Raw genomic sequence first — 17,213 nt, forward strand, 5'->3', positions numbered from 1 at the left:
TGCAAGGGGACGATTTTCCTTCACTTATTTTGATAAGACAGGGAACGTCACGATTCTCCTTCATTAATGTGCATGTCATGTTTTCTATATTGTATATATGCATGTGTGGTTCGGTGAGGCAGGATATTGCAGGTACAAGAACCGATAGGTACGGGGTATCGCCTCCACCTGGCTTCACAGGTCTGAGCGTGCCTTATATTGTCCGATGGAAGTGGAGGTAGTAGTTGACCCTAATTTACTTAGTTACACTCTTGTGAGTGTCGTCAGTTGGTCGTCATGTCAGTTTGTTCAGCCTTCATGTATTATCATTTGACTTTTTATGAGTATTTGCTTGGGGTTTGTTCAGTTTGTGTGTTTTAGTAGATTTAATTAATTAATTAAATTTATGGAGTTATCTCATAGTATATTAGAAATATATTTTATTTAAATTTTAGTGAAAAATAAATTAGATTAACTTCAAGCTATGAGATTTCCACAATCCATTTTGCATTTCTAGTGTATTTTTTTTTTCTTTGGATTCGATTGTGTGTATATTTTGAGCAAACCAGATTACTTGGCCAAAATGGAAATCCTCCTCTCGGATTCCAGTAGTTACAAAATTTTGTCTCGTAACCCATGCCCGAAGATTTTGAAGGCAGTTAGATCTGCTATTTCCAACTCCTCATTGGATGATTCTACCAAGTTTCGTCTTCTTCCGTCTAAGGAAGTGACCCCTCGTATATATGGGGTCCCAAAAATTCATAAAGCCAACATTCCTCTGAGACCCATTGTCGATACCATTGGGTCCCCAACTTACAAGTTAGCCGCTTTTCTTGCCAAATTAATCTCCCCGCTTGTTGGTAACTCCAACTCCTTCATCAAAGATTCCAACCAATTTGTTCAGTTTATCAAGGACACCAAGTTGGACCCTCAAGACACGCTTGTGAGCTTCGATGTGGTGTCCCTCTTCACCAAGGTCACTATTCTAGACTCCATAGAGATTGTCAAGCTTAAGGTCAATGAGGACATCGCCTCTTTGGTGGAACTTTGCTTAAGGTCAACCTTCTTCGCCTTCCAAGGCGTTATCTATGAACAGGTTGACGGAGTAGCCATGGGCTCCCCTCTCTCGCCGGTCATTGCCAACATATTCATGGAACATTTTGAAGAGGTGGCCTTACATTCTTTCCCCCTCAAACCAAAATGGTGGAAGCGATATATGGATGACACCAATGTATGTTGGCCCCACGGCTTGGACATGTTAGAGGAATTTCATACTCACCTCAACAACATTTTTCCGTCTATTACCTTCACCAAAGAACTTGAATCCAACAACCGTTTATCTTTTCTCGATGTCTTAATCTGTAAAAAGCCTGACGGATCCCTTGGTCGTCAGGTGTATCGCAAAACTACCCACACTGACTTATATCTTCATTCGTCTTCTCATCACCACCATAGCCAGAAAGTTGGGATCCTCAAAACATTGGCTTTAAGAGCCCATCGGATTTGTGATAAGGATAACTTAGACCAAGAGCTCTCCCATCTTCGTCAAGTCTTCCTTTGGAATGGCTACTCGAACAAGCAGATCACTAGGGCCTTCCTCCAAGCCAAATCTCATTTCCTTTCCATCTCGAATCCCGTGCCCTCTCCATCTCAGGCCCCGTTTGTCTCTCTCCCTTATGTTGAAGGCATTTCTCACAAAATCTCAAAAATCCTTGGGAAAAAAGGTCTCCGTTGTGCCTTCAAACTTGTTTCCACCATCAAGAGGCATGCCCCACCGCTTAAGGACACTAGGGATGCCTTTTCAGAGTCAGGTGTATACAAGATTGTATGCTCCTGTGGAACTCCTTACATTGGAGAAACAGGTCATTCGTTCATGACTCGAATAAAAGAGCACAGTGCCGACATTAAGCATGAACGTGCCCTCAAATCAGCCTTAGCCGAGCATTCAACCACTACCAAACATCATATATGTTTGGAGGACACTCAGGTATTGTGTAGGGAGAACAACTTTTTCAAGAGGAAAGTTAAAGAGGCCATTGCTATCATTCAGCACCCATCCAATCTTAATCGAGACGATGGGTTAAACCTTAGCATCTCGTGGCACCCTCTTCTTTTGGCCCTCCAGCGTCATCCCCGCCCCCCTCCTTGACTTCTCCCCCTCTTTCTTCTTCTTTTGTGCGTCTCCCTCTCCCCCTTTGGTCTATTTTCCTTTTTGTTTATTTTCTAGTTTATATTTGCTTTCAGTCCTCATCGTGTGTTTATTTTTATCTGCTCTTGTCTTTTGGAATTGTAAATTTCTCTTTTCTTATCTGTTTCTGGTTTTTTGTCTTTTGGTTTATGCCTTTGCGTATATTCTGTTATGTATTTGTATTCATTTATTTATTCTTTTAAATTTTAATTTTTGTCCCATATTCTTTTCTTCTTTTGTGTTTTTTAGTGGTTTTGATTGTGATGCTGGGCTTTCCTTTTTTCTTTTCTGTGGGCGGTTTATTCCTTGGAGTTTTTTAGGTCTCCCACCCTTCAGGTGGTCTTTTCCTTTTCTCTTTCCTCTCTCCTTGTTTCTCGTGCCTTCCCCCACCCCTCTCCTCTTTATATTCTGCCTCAAATCTGCATCTCAACATCTTTCATGTCTTGGGAATTCTCTTCATCCTGATGATGAATCACGGAGTGTGATTCGAAACGTTGATGAAAAAATATACACACAATCGAATCCAGAGAAAAAAAAATACACTAGAAATAGATTAACTTCATTTATTGTTTTCCTAAAATTTTAAATAAATAAAAGAATAAAAGAATAAATAAATGAATAAAAGAATTAATTAGAATTAAAGTATTGCTTTAATTTCTTTATTTAGCAAATTAATTAATTTGCATGAGAAAAGAAAAGAAAGAAAAATGATTTTTGCTTATTGCATGTAATTTATTCCTTGTTAGGAATTTTTTAAAAAAAAGAAAAATTAAATTGCTTTTAATTACTAAAATTAAATATTAGGGTTTTTGGGAAAAATATATGCAACCTAGAGTTTTAGTTTAAAAGGGGAAGATATCTTTTTTTTTTTGAGAGTCATGGGAAAGAGACAGAGATTTTGTGAAGAAAAATTATTGGAAGCTTAGATTTTGGTGAAGAAAAATATTTGGAAGCTTGTTGAAGGATTGAATCTCTCTTACAAAGTTCTTCCAGGAAAGCTCTACCAGGTTGGGTGGCTTCTTCTAGTTGTTTGTTTAAAGAAAATATTTTATTTCTTCCCTCTTTCTGAATGATGTGTGTGTTAAAATATTTGTCAAATCTAATATTTTGTCTGATTATTTCTTGTTCTTGGCTAAAATTCATTCCTAAAATTAATTTTAGTTTATGGAAGGAGATTATTTCCTGGGTGTTTGTAGATTAAATTTTGTGAAGTTTTGGAAGGATTATTCTGGAAAAATTTTGCCAAGATGTTTTACTATTCTTAAAAGTTGCAAGTTTTAGGTAGAAGATGGGTTTTACCAGAGAAAATATTCCCTTTTGGCGGGGTTTGGTTTCAATATTTGGCTATGGTTGTTCTATCAATATTTGTGTAATCTTTGGGTAATTATTTAGTTGCTATAGTAATAGATCTAATTTTAATTAAATTAATTTGGGTTTTAGAAGTTATTTCGAAATTATTTTATTTAATTATTCTAGAAAAATTATATTGATTAAATTCAGGGAAATTGATTTTTATTGAAAAATGAAATCCATTGTATTGTTATGCTATTGCAAATTTTAAATTCAAAAAAATAATAATAATTAAAAAAAAAATTATAGGTCAAGTCCGTAGCAACTACCGACAGTAGTACGACTACCGTACGGTAGCAGTACTACTGACGGTAGTATGCTACCAGCGGTAGCATCTGCTACTGTAAGGTAGCAGTGCCACCGACGGTAGCACATGCTACTGTAGGGTAGCATGTACTACCTACGGTAGTACGTGCTACCGTGGGTAGCAAGGGATATTATGTTAAAAGTCTTCCATGGTAAAATTTTGGGATTTTGTGCAAGGTTATTTAATTTGGTTTTTTAATTAATATTTATTTTATTTATATATATATTCATATTTAAGTTTTTTTTTTAAATTCTGGGTATTTTGTCAAATAAAATTATTTAATATTGTGCTTTATTTCATGTTGTGTATATATATATATATATATATATATATATATATATATATATATATATATATATATATATATATATATATATATATATATATATATATATATATGTGTGTGTGTGTGTGTGTATGTGTGTGTGTGTGTATATATATATATATATATATATATATATATATGTATATATATATATATGTATATATATATATATATGTATATATATATATATATATATATATGTATATATATATATATATATGTATATATATATATATATATATATATGTATATATATATATATATATATGTATATATATATATGTTCATATACTTATATTATTTTATGATATGTATATATTTAAATCAAAAATTGGTTATTTCCAGAAAAGCTTATAATTTAAGATTCTAAATTTATGTTTGGAAATATATTAAGAGATTAATTTATATGTGAATTTATTTAACTTTATTGGAGAAATGACAACATTGATTTCTTTGTATTAATATAGTTGTAAATTCTTATTTTCTAGAAAATCTTTAATTGCAAGTTAATTATACTTTTGGCTGTTTAAAGAAAAGATTGCCTGTATTAGGATCTTGTGTAAATGGTGTTTGCAGTCAAGCTTAATTTTATTGCAATTCTGATTGAGTTTTCATTATGTCTTATGTTGTTATATCTCCTTGGTCAGGTGTTGTATAACCTCGTTGATGTGAGCCATCGTGTGGTTTGTTCCAAATGGTCAATCCTGGGTTAGTGATTGTGTATCTTTCACCTGTGGTTTGTTAGGATTAGATATGGCTGTCTATTTCGCCATAGAGTTCTCATAGAGAGATCTTTCCTGTTAGTGTCCTATGAGAGAGAGTGGCTTTTGAGCGGGGGTCATGCTCGAAGTGGATGGCAGGATACCCCTTGAAAGTCAATTAAAAAGTGATAACCTAATAATTGATTAGGGGGTGGGTAGATTATAATATTAATTAAGATAATGTCCCTCGCACATGGTTGAGTGCTTGTATAGGCTCAAGATGTGGTGAGAAGGCCTGGAATGGAAAACTTACCACCTTATCTTCACGAAAGGATTGGTAGGGTCTGCATGAGACTTAGATGGAGCCAGAGGTTCAGGCGAGGTTACCAGGATAACCCAGGATGGGGGCCGGGACCTATGGAGGCCTACCAGGGTAACCACCATAAGCCATGCAATGACACTCTCTCCTTAGAGCCACTAGTGTTTGTGAGTTGAGTCACATGGATGTTTGTAGAGTCATGTAGTTCTTTCATACTTGTCTTATTTTGCTTTCTTGACGGTCTTCTACTATCTCCTAACACAGTGAGGTGGTTCCATTTTGGGATCACATGATCGAGTGGTAGTGCCACTTCCCATCGGATGTTATAGATTGTATCTTCAGGCAAGGAAAGACTTAGCTTGTGTTTCTTGGTTCATGGTTCATGTACTAGCTCTTGTTCATGATCTTTGTTCAGTTGAGACCTTGTGGTCATTGTATCAAACTTATATGTAACCTTGATATTGTAACTTTTGGATTCCGTGGTATTTTTTGGAAGCATGTGTTTATGGATATTGTAATATTATATCAATGGAATGTATGTTAATTCAGTTGCATTGATCTTTTGTATAAATGAAATATGGATAAATAAATGCATTGAAATACTTTGATTCTTTCATCGTGGAATTTAGATGTATGTGTACGTTTAATCTTAAGCATTTAATTTATCTAATTAAATGGACAATTGGATTAACCATGGTGTTAATATAATCTACGAATTAATCTTCATTGGTAACTCTTAGGAAATCATGTGTTAGACTTCTATTGTGTTATTAAATGTGCAACTATTATAATTAATGCACTTAATCTTTTTTTTTTTAGAACAATTTCACCCTTTAGTTGCCTAGTTATGTTGTTTTCCTTTAGGGTTCCTGGAGGGGCATTACAATATATCTCTCTGTTGAATACATAAAATCATATAAAGGGCATTACATAAATAATAATATTCATTTATGTAAAATAAACATTAAAGTTATTAACTACTCAATTTATTTTCATATAGATATTTTTATAAGAATATTTAAAGAGTTCAAATAGAATTGGTAATATACATTTAGATGAAATAAATTCATCTTATTTCTCAAAGAAACACTAAAACACATTAAATTGAAACACTAAAACACATTAAATTGAAACCAAAATGAATATTAATATATTCAACCAGAATATAATACTAAACACTAATTCAAATTTAAAACTGAGCTTCAACAAAATTAAACCAAACCAAACTACATTGAAATCATAAACTAAATGAAACCTTAATATTAAAACTACACCATAATTCACAAACCTATTGCTTAATAAAATTCAATTTTAAGCCTAAACCACATTCTACCTTAAATTGAATTTAAATGTAGCCTACAAATATAGAAATATATATAAAAAAAACCGAAAGATATCAAGGCTTTCATTTCATAATTTGAATTAAAATTTAATTTAATATAATTTTTGTAAAATAAAAGCCTTAATATCTCTCAGTTTTCTTTATATATATTTCTATATATATAGGCTAGTTAGTCCAGAGGCTCTACAATGGCAGCAAACATTTCCAACGTAAACCTTTTCCGGTGTAACCTTTTTCGGTGTAGACATTTCCATCAGCGTCAACTTTTTCATCATGGTGTAAATCGGCTCGTGAATTGAATTGAATAGTGTCAGATTTAAGGGTGAGTGTTTCTTCTATTGCCAACGACGTGAGTGGTCATTATTTGTAATGAAATTTATGGGCATGCAAATACAATGGAGATATTTTCAAGGATTTAATTTATAGTATGTCGATATTTATGCAAATGAAATCGCATATTGTCTCGTACGGAGCATAATTACCTATTCGTTTTACATCGGATTCTGTGTTTATTGCATTTCTCTCAATGCCAAATTAGTTATTTTGCAACCGTCCAAGATTGCAATTCAAAATGGTTATCAATTCGATTAAACACAACATTTCCACTAAAAATGTTTTCAAGCTTCATTTTCTTTATATGTTTCTCAAAACATACGATATGCTTTTATAGAAGAGGTATAATTCTCTATCATTTGCCTTTTGTAAATGCATTATTTTTTATTTAGAAAAGAATTCATTAAATATCCATACTTCATGTTTACTCTGAAATGTTAATCTGCTTCTTCTACATACATACAGCTGCTTTTAAGCCAGTCTACTTTGTGCTTAAAGGAATTTTAATTCACCTCTCTTACTACAGTAGTGGTATCCTAGGTAAGCAACTATCGACTATATTCAGTGCATTCCTCAGTTTACACAATTTATTCTCTATACGGCTAACATTCTTTGGTTTTATGTCTTTTTCACAGCTTATTGCAAACTAATTTTCATTTAAAAAGTTATATACTTGCACACGAATCTCCCAGCTATAGAGGTTAATAACATTAAAACTAGTGCATTATTTTTTACTTAGACAAGAGTTAAATTTATTGCGAACATTCTGTCATTTTATGTCTTCTTCACAGTGTATTGCAAAGTCATTTTCAATTAAAAAGTTCTATACCTGCAAAGGAAACTCCCGCTTACATAGGTTAATACCATCACAACTACTGCATTATTTTTTTCTTACAAAAAAGTATAAAATTATGCATACTTCATGTTTTGTCTGAAACCTAAATCTGCTTCTTCAACATAAGATCAATGATACATTGATACAATGACCACAAGGGTCTCCAAATAACAATAATCTTCAAACAAGATATGAAGCATGAGTCACGAACCACAGGAACACCTGCAAAGCCATTCCTCACATGAAGGTACACATCCAAACATCCGATGGGAAGTGGCACTACCACCCGACCATGTAATTCCCAAATGGAATCACCCCACCGTGCTAGGAGATAACTGAGGACCCTCAAACAAGCATAAGCATGACATGGTCGACAAAATAAGATGACTCCATGACAGCACATAAAGACCCCACAAAGATCCAGGTGACTCAACATCACAAACACATAAGTGAACCAAATGAGAGAGTGTCATCACATAGCTTAAGATGGATACCATGGTACAGCCTCCATAGGTCCTGGCTCACTATCCTGGTAACCTCTCCCGAACCTTCGGTTCCAACTAAGTCTCATGCGGACCCTACCAGCCTTTCGTGAAGACAAGGTGGTTGGTTTTCCATTCCAGGCCTTCTCGCAACATTATGAGCCATGTACTAGCACTCACTAATGCATGAGGTACAATTATCTTTTTAATGTTATGATACTACCCACCTAATCAATTCATTATATTACCAGTTATTATCTGACTTTCATTGGGTCGTAATGCCTACCACTTTGGGTGCAACCCCCAAGTGAAAGCCACTCTCTCAAAGGACACTAAACAAACATGGTCACTCCCCGAGGACCCTATGGTGAAGTAGACAACCATAAAACCACTATCAGAAACAAGTGGTCAAACAAGGACATACTAACTCTTGGCTAACCATAAGGCAAAGACACTACATGGTTAAGACAACGAAGCCAACATATATCTCTTGGTCAATGGTACCAAATATGCCTCCACAAGATGACTGAACCACAGACCAAAACAACACATAATACACTTGCAACATCATTGATTGAAAAATGAAATATAACACTCTTGCAGCAGTCACATCTAATCAATTTCCAAATCAATATTCCATTAGAAATGAAATCCACATTAAACATTCAACTGGTTATAACACGAATTCCTGTCAAGCATTTCATTCATTTCCAGAATATATCCAAATCTACCAATTTGAATCTCTAAATCATGCCTTGATTTCCATTGATTAATTTATTAACCACATAATAAAAATCACATGAAAAATCACCATTTATGCTTAACATAAAAGAACCGCATCTACATGTTCACTTAATAAAATTAAATTAAATTTATAACACATACCAGTTTGCACTAGTAGGCACATGGTCAAGCAGTGTCAAAAGCCAACCCGCAATAGTGTTATTGCCGAGGCAACAGACACTACCTACCGGTAGTGCCACTACCATTGGTAACAGCCCTACCGACTGGTAGTGCTTCTACCACTGGTAACAGCCACTATCGACCGGTAGCACCGCTACCAACTGCAGTAGTGTCGCTTCCACTGGTAGCAGCCGCTACCAACCGGTAGTGCTGCTACCAACCGGTGGTAGTCCTACCGACTACGTAGCGATGCCACCGACTAGTAGTTCTGCTACTTGTGGGTAGAAGAGACTACTGATTCATGTGATGAGACAAGCCCATCACGGGAGTGGTAAAGTCTACGAACAAACCAAAAACACATGCCTCCAAGGCATTCTAAAACCAAAAAGTCACAAAATCAATAACCACAAATAACATTCCATTTCTATAATTATTTCATAGGCACACACATACAGTGCAAGTTTCCAAAATTTCAAGGAAATTACCATCAAGGTAGATAGTGAAATAAACACACTGGAAAGAATGACTATCCAGTTCTTGACAGTAAGAAACAAGTTTGCACCCAGCAAACCCAATCTAAAATTCTTTCTTTCAAAAGAAGAGGTAAATCAAGAAGTTGTTTGATATGAATAAATAACACACAGCAAAGAAGAAATGAGCAATTCCTTTTCTGAATGCAACCATATGCTAATGGCATCACAAAAACAACTATATAAGGCAATCTTTCTTCCATTTCAACATTCCAAAATGAATCTATAGGCAAATTGCATTTTCCAATCACATAGGAAAAAAACTAAAATATTCAAAATCAAATCAAAACATTAGAATAGATTATCCAACCTGAAGCAAAGGCAAGTAAGGGGATGAAGGAACACCAGCCTTACAACCCAAGTCAAATCTCTAGCTCTTCCAGGAAGATTTCTAGAATTATTTTTTTTTCCAAAAATTCATCTTCTTCTCCTGACGTGAATGCCCAGAATGGATGCCCCCAAATATCTTTTTAACCTATGCTTCTAGGTTAAAGTTTACATCCAGTCTAATTTAAATATTTTAAAACTACAAGGCAATCAGATTTATTTCTTCCCCAAAAATAATAATTCTTTCCAATGATTAAATTAAAAAGGTCAAATGGAAAAAAATAAAAAGGGAAGCTTTTATTTATTTCTTTTTCCATAAATACTTCCTTCAACATAAGCATTTAACCTTTTTAAATATCTAGGCGATTTATTTATTTCACAAAAATATCAATGCAACTTTACACAATACATTAAGCCACTTAACTATTTAATCTAGCAATTCATTAATTTAATAAATCAATAATCACAGAGCATAATAATCAACTAATTACACAAACATGAGATAGCATCATCCATTTAAATTAAATAACCATTTAAATAAACAGAAACACGCAAAACAAGGGATGCTCAAATGACGACTCACAAATGACCAAACTAGACACTATGACACGCATAACAGCCAGACGGGGAAACACAACGGACTAACAACACTCACACGAGTGTAACTGCGGGTCAAGCTAGGGTACAACAACTATCTCCTCCACTCCCATCAAATATATAAAGCATGCTCAGACCTGTGAAACTAGGTGGAGTCAATACCCCGTACCTACCCAGTACTAGTACCTGCAATATCCTGCACCAAAGAACCGCACGTGCATATAGACCAATATATATATATATATATATATATATATATATATATATATATATATATATATATATATATATATATATATATATATGTATGTATGTATGTATGTATGTATGTATGTATGTATGTATGTATGTATGTATGTAGATATGTATATATATGTATTTACATACATATATATGTGTGTGTGTGTGTGTGTGTATTTACATATATATATGTGTGTGTGTACAGATACTGCACGCACATCGATGAAGGAGAATCATTACGTTCCCTGTCTCACTAGAGTGAGTGAAGTAAAATCATCCCCTCACATCCCAATACACTTGCACACATGCAACATATAAATAACGCATCACAATATAAGGGAAAAGTGTCAGTCCATGATAAAGATCCATAAAATAACATTATTCATAAGCATTGAGATACTGCATAAAATGATACACCATATATCAAGATAAAACATGAAATAACATCGCATAATATCCGAATCAAAGTACAATAATGTTCCACAAAATAGTCACTAAAGTAACTCATACAAAAGAGGCTGATTGAGGAGGGGTACTACAACAACAACTACATGAGCCTCAAATTTTGGCATGATGTTCATAAATAGATTTGTTCATTTGACTATGCAAATGTATTTGTTCATTTGTAATTAATTTAGGAGGAGAATTCTTTACTCAACAATAATAGAAAAATAAAAACAAACATAAGAAACCAAATACCCCATAGAAAAATAAGATTTATTTTTACATAATTTTCACTTCTTAAGTTTTAATAGATTTACCAGAAACTATTACATGAAGTCAAAAGTATAAAAAAAAAAATTATCTTATGCAAAATAAATTTTGTTTCATTCAATTTCACAAAGTCAATTTATGCTTTGTTAGTTTTAGCTTTAGTTTTTGATAAAAAAAATTTATTTTTTTTTTGGATAGGTAATTGGCCGAAGCCTGAATAGCTTTTGACTGGAGCTATGAACTAGTGGGGACACAATAGGGGGGCCCATCCCCATTACATTTTCTTATTATTATTATTATTATTATTATTATGTTTGATTAGATTGACCCCAAGACCTTCCCCATCCTATGGAAGGCCAAGAGTCACAACTTAGAATTCCTCTTTAGATGTCCCTATTGGGAGTTGAACTTGGGTCTCCACAATGAGAACCCAGTGTTTTAACCAGTTAAGCTCAACCCCTTGGACTTAGTTTTTGATAATTTAGGGATCTCAATTTCATTATTTATTTCTAGACTTGTCAATGAATTATTTGTTTTGCTATAATTTAAATCAATGTGTGTTCAATTTATTTAAATAATTGAACAGTATACTATAATAAATTAAATTTAATTAAATCAAATTGAATTTACTTAATAGAATTTTATCTTTTAAATTTCTTTAATTTAAATTAAAAGTAACATTTAGGTAATTAATAATAGATAACAATTAATAAATTATATTGAACTTAATAAATTCAATTACATTAAATTTAACTATTAAATGAAACTATAAAATAAAAGTACTAATTTCGGTTCTCGATTTGATAAAAAAAAGCATTATATCGCGGCATCCGAAAATGAGACAAAGCAAAGCTGAAGCCAGCATCACCATCCACAGATAGAACTTGAAGGAAAAATTCCAGCGACATTAACATCACCAGCACTCTGTGCAGCAGTAATGATTTGTTAGGGTCAGCGACATTAACATCTCCAGCGCTCTGCACAACAGTAATGATTTGTTAAGGCGAGTGAATGGCATGAAGATGAAATCCAACAGAGGACTACTAAAAGCGGATCACCAAATCTGGATTGAGGCGCGTGAATACTCAGTGGTTTTGGAGGACTCCCTCCCCCACGTGGTTTGCAGACAATTCTCCCTTATGCTCTTCATTTAATGCTCTTCTTTACTTTGCGTCCTCCGTTTTAATTGCTTCTTCTGCGTGCGAATTTTTGTCTTCCCTAATGGAGGTGGAAATGGATGGAGACCCTCATTCTCATCCTTCACCTACCTCCTCCCAACCCCCTCTACAACCAAAAAAAACCTTCAGTGAAGTCGTGGGTAGGGTTTCGTCATCAATTGACCAAGATACCAGATTTGTTGTCGTCGGTGGTGATGGTGGAGCAAGTCCAGATGGTATGGACCTTGGCCTTGACTCCAACACTATCTCCATTTTGCCTAATGATTCTATGGCCAATGAAATTGCTATTGAAAAAACAGGTTGAAAGACTCTACAAATTTTTTTTCTTGTGTAGATGTTCATAAATGCCCTCCTCATAAATTTATGGATGATTGGTTTCATAACTACTGGAATTTAAAATTAGGGTTTCGAATCTCCTTCTGTAGGCAAATCCAGAAAGGATTGGTCATTATTTTTTTAATACGCATGAAATGCAGTTAGAGGTTCTTAAGAAATTATATTGGAATGTTGGTAAAACTTCATTTTGTGCCCTAGGTTGGTCTCTTGAGGCAATTTCTGAAGAAATCTTGGCTCCATCATGCCCTAGGTGGGTAATTATCAACAAGATTCCTCCATTTTTGTGGAAATTTATCCCTTAAATTGTGGAACCCATCGGTAAATTCATCTGTATGGATGACTCTCCATGGCTCATGACCCATCTTGATGCCACAATGCTCATTTCCATTAAATTTGGGATTGATCTTCCTAATATTTTCAATCTCAATATTGAGGGAGATATTTTCTCCTACCCTCTGGAAATTTTTGGGGGGTTAAATGCATGTTTCCTCTGTAAAAAAGATGGCCATGTCCGTAAAAACTACCCTATTTTTAATAAAAAAATCCTCAAATTTGAACTCGCGGAGAACCCATACGGATAACATTGATCCCCCCTAACCCTATGGCTCCATCCTCCCTTGTGGTCTAACCTGTCATGGGTAGCACCCCTGCAACTATTCCTGACTTATGCATATCAGATTATGCCCTAAAAACTCTCAAACCAATACAACTCCCCCCTGCTCCCCTATTGCAAATAACATAGAACAACCGGGTGTGGAACAATAAGATAGTTTTCCAATGGTTACAAACAAGTCTAAGAAGCGCAGAAGGAAGAATGTGCAACAATTAGCCATTGATAAGATTAGTTCTGATAATGTCGGTGTTAACCCTGCTTAGAATAATGTCAATCTCACCCCACCCATAGTTGATGCTAATTTTTCAAGAGTTAAGAGTATCATTAGTAATTTTGAAACCCCCGATAGGTGCACTAGTGATTTCCATATGTGTGATGGCTTTGTGACTTCCCTAAGGGATAATCACATCTCTGATAACCTCGGCTTCATCGATCCCACCCCCTGTACCGATATCACTAGTGAATCTAGTGTGAGTTTGCCTTTGAAAGTCATCAAAAAACTTGATGTTGATGACGTGATTCAGGTCATCATTGCTGATACTAGGGCTGATAGAAATTCTATCTTTTTTCCCTCTAATATGTCCTACACACAAATACCTTGGATGGTAGTGAATGATACCTCGATCCAGCCTACTACCTATGCAGAACCTCCTTCTAAAAATGTCTCTCAAGGAGATGATGACTCTGGTGAAGACCATGATGATCAAATTGAGGGTTGTTCCAAACCCAATAGAAGAGGATGCCCCATGGGCTCAAAGAATAAGGCCCCCTCTGACAAGAAGAAGGAGGGCAAGGGTCTCCCTGCCTATGATAGCAGCCTTCATGCTGCTAAGTGCTCATAATTCTGCCCCCCCATGTTTACCATGAAGTACATCTCATGGAATGTTAGAGGGCTGGAAGCCCCAAATAGAAACAAGATTGTTAAACGTTTCTTGGACTGTCATAAAGACTTGGGCTTTTTTATGCTTCAAGAGCTTAAAACTATTAATTTTACCTTGGATATTAGCCTTAATTTCATTTGGAAAGACTCCATCAAAATTTTCTCCAATCACCTCAAGGGTAAAGGTGGTGTTGGACTGCTCATTAATCCCATATGGTCAAACCATATTACTGACAAGGGTTGATCCCCCTGTAACAGGGTTATTTGGGCCTCTATTAAAGTTGACAACACCCTCATTGGGGTGTGCTCTGTCTATGCATCCAATGACTATAAGGAAAGAAGTACCCTTTGGGATTGGATTGCATCCTTACCTGATATTCCCTGGATCCTTGGAGGAGACTTTAATATGATTGAGAATTGTGATGATAAAATGGGGGGTAATGCTTATGAATGGAAAGGCTCTGAAAAATCCCATTGGGATATGTTGGTAAACAGATTTTTCTTCCTTTATTTATTTAATATTTATTCTCTATAGCTTAAGAAATGAAAGATAAATTTTCCACCAAATAGTTGGATAATCAGTATATTGATTAACCTCTGAATTAAGGTACAACTCCCTTTAATAAATATTCAATCAACTCCAAATTACACACAATCAATATTATGCTTTTCAGCAGAAAGCACAAAAGGGTAATTGCATTCACCAGTCAACACAAAATGAACACAAGCACTAATTCATATATAACTCTTTCCATAAAGCCGACAAACTTCACATATACACTAAAACAAATTGAAAAGCTTAAAAGATGAAATTCGCTAATAATTTTCTGTGCACATAGAAAGTTGTAATAGATCTTTCCTTGAAATAGATTCTCACATAAATCAAATTCCAAACATCAAACACACAGATTTGAAGTCAAAGATAACTGTTAATAAGATTTTCATTCATTGATGATCATCTACCTTCCACATACATAAGTTTTTCAGCCAACTTAAAGAGATAGTTTTCAAAAACTTAGTGAACCCCAATAAAGTCATTACAAAACATATAAATAGGTCGCCAGACCAATAGTTTATAACCATAGGTGAAATTAACTCAAAAGAGTTAATGAAAGACTACCCTAACTGTATAACTGAAACTAGAAAAAACTAGAATCGCTAGCAAACAACTGCCAGCAGTTCTAGTCATGTCATTGATTTGGTCTCGGTCGGATTGCCCCAGTTGTTATTTTGGAAATACACCATAACCGCCTTTGCCGCACTCCACTCTCGATGTACCTTTAGAAATTTCTGAATTGTAGTTTAATGCAACAGGCTGATGTGTATTACTCTTTTCTTCCAGACCTCTTTCTTTCTCTTCACAATCTGCACTTTGTCCCTGTGTGAATCCAAGTGATCCAGACAAACTGTGAGCATTGATTCCACTTTGGAAATCCTTGTAAAATCTTCCACGGCCAAGGATTTCTCCACTTTGATTAATTAAATGTAGCAGCTAAACTGATTAATCATCTCCATAGTATCTTCTAAAGTTTGGTTATCTTCCTTAAGCAATTGGACATCTACGCATCACAAATCCTTTTCCATAGTCATCCTCAAGGTTGTTGGTTCACCTCATAGACTGGCTGATTCACTATGACCCTATTCAATGATTTGGTTGCACCACTCAATGCTCTCTTTGCAAATAAACATTACATCCTCGTTTAACCCTAGCACTTGTCTTTCAGCAAGAAAATGCATCAGGCCATAAAGCTGAATATCGCGCATTTGCTTCGAAATAACTACCAATTTAGTCTTTTCTTTTTGCCATGAGATTAGGTCGGCATCCAAATCCTTGGTAACTTCATTAACATCTTTGAAAATCTGGACTAAATTAGTTATGTAATTGGTTCCTTGATGTATGATTGAGGTGAGCCATTCTGAGAAAACCTCAACAATCATCTTGTTTCGTTTAACCTCATCAAAGAATTTTTGATTACCTGGCGATGTTGAACTAAAGGGCACTGAGCTTTGAGACAATGGCAATGGACTATTCTGCAGAGCATGAATATATTGAACCATTTGCATAAAATTTTGCTTTAATTCAACCTTGTCTTTTTCGTCCTTCCAAGTGCAAGAGATAATTCATTTGGTCGAAGTCTCCAAATGCTTCACATCCACTACTCCGGTTCTGACCCCCAAATCAACTCATTCAATGGCATAATCCACCTCTAAAGTAGTAACAACACCTTTATCAGATGTGGGTTTGGTAATGTCTGCAGTCCAATGTTTTGTGCCTTCATCAAAACCAATCATAGCCTCCATTTTTAGCCTTTTAGGCTTCGTGGATTTTCCTAGACATTTACTCACAACATCCTCCATTGACACCGAAATAGGAACCACATTTATTTTCTTGGTAATTGAGTCACTTAACCACTTAGGTGCTAGAGTCAGTTCCTTAGATGGTATGGGGGGAGATCTTTCTGAAGGTGACAGTGTAGCACTATCTACGTGAGACCGGATATCAAGCGTCCCTGAGTCCTGGATAGTAGCATCTACGTCAGTTGAAACCTTGTCTACATTGGAAACAGGGGATGCCATATTGCACGGTACTTCCTCTGCAAACAAATCAAGAATGAGATGGGCAGTCAGCAGCTGAAAACTCTTCTTGGACCTTGACCTGGTAACCCGACCACCAATAGAAAGTGCAGCCTCAGTGTCAAGTTTCTCTTCTTTAATCTTTTCCTGCCCTTTTCCT

At 35.1% G+C, this 17,213-nt stretch overlaps 1 protein-coding gene across 1 annotated transcript; it reads left to right on the forward strand.

The window, feature by feature from the left end:
- Nucleotides 1-562: 562 nt before the first annotated feature.
- On the forward strand, nt 563-2,128 carry LOC131857886 (uncharacterized). The gene is made up of 2 exons (XM_059210663.1): nt 563-1,484; nt 1,704-2,128. Exons 1-2 carry the CDS (start codon nt 563-565, stop codon nt 2,126-2,128), a joined length of 1,347 nt encoding a protein of 448 aa, XP_059066646.1.
- The last annotated feature ends 15,085 nt before the right edge of the window (nt 2,129-17,213 follow it).

Source organism: Cryptomeria japonica, chromosome 8 (assembly GCF_030272615.1).
Source record: "Cryptomeria japonica chromosome 8, Sugi_1.0, whole genome shotgun sequence".
NCBI classification, from domain to species: Eukaryota; Viridiplantae; Streptophyta; class Pinopsida; order Cupressales; family Cupressaceae; genus Cryptomeria; species Cryptomeria japonica.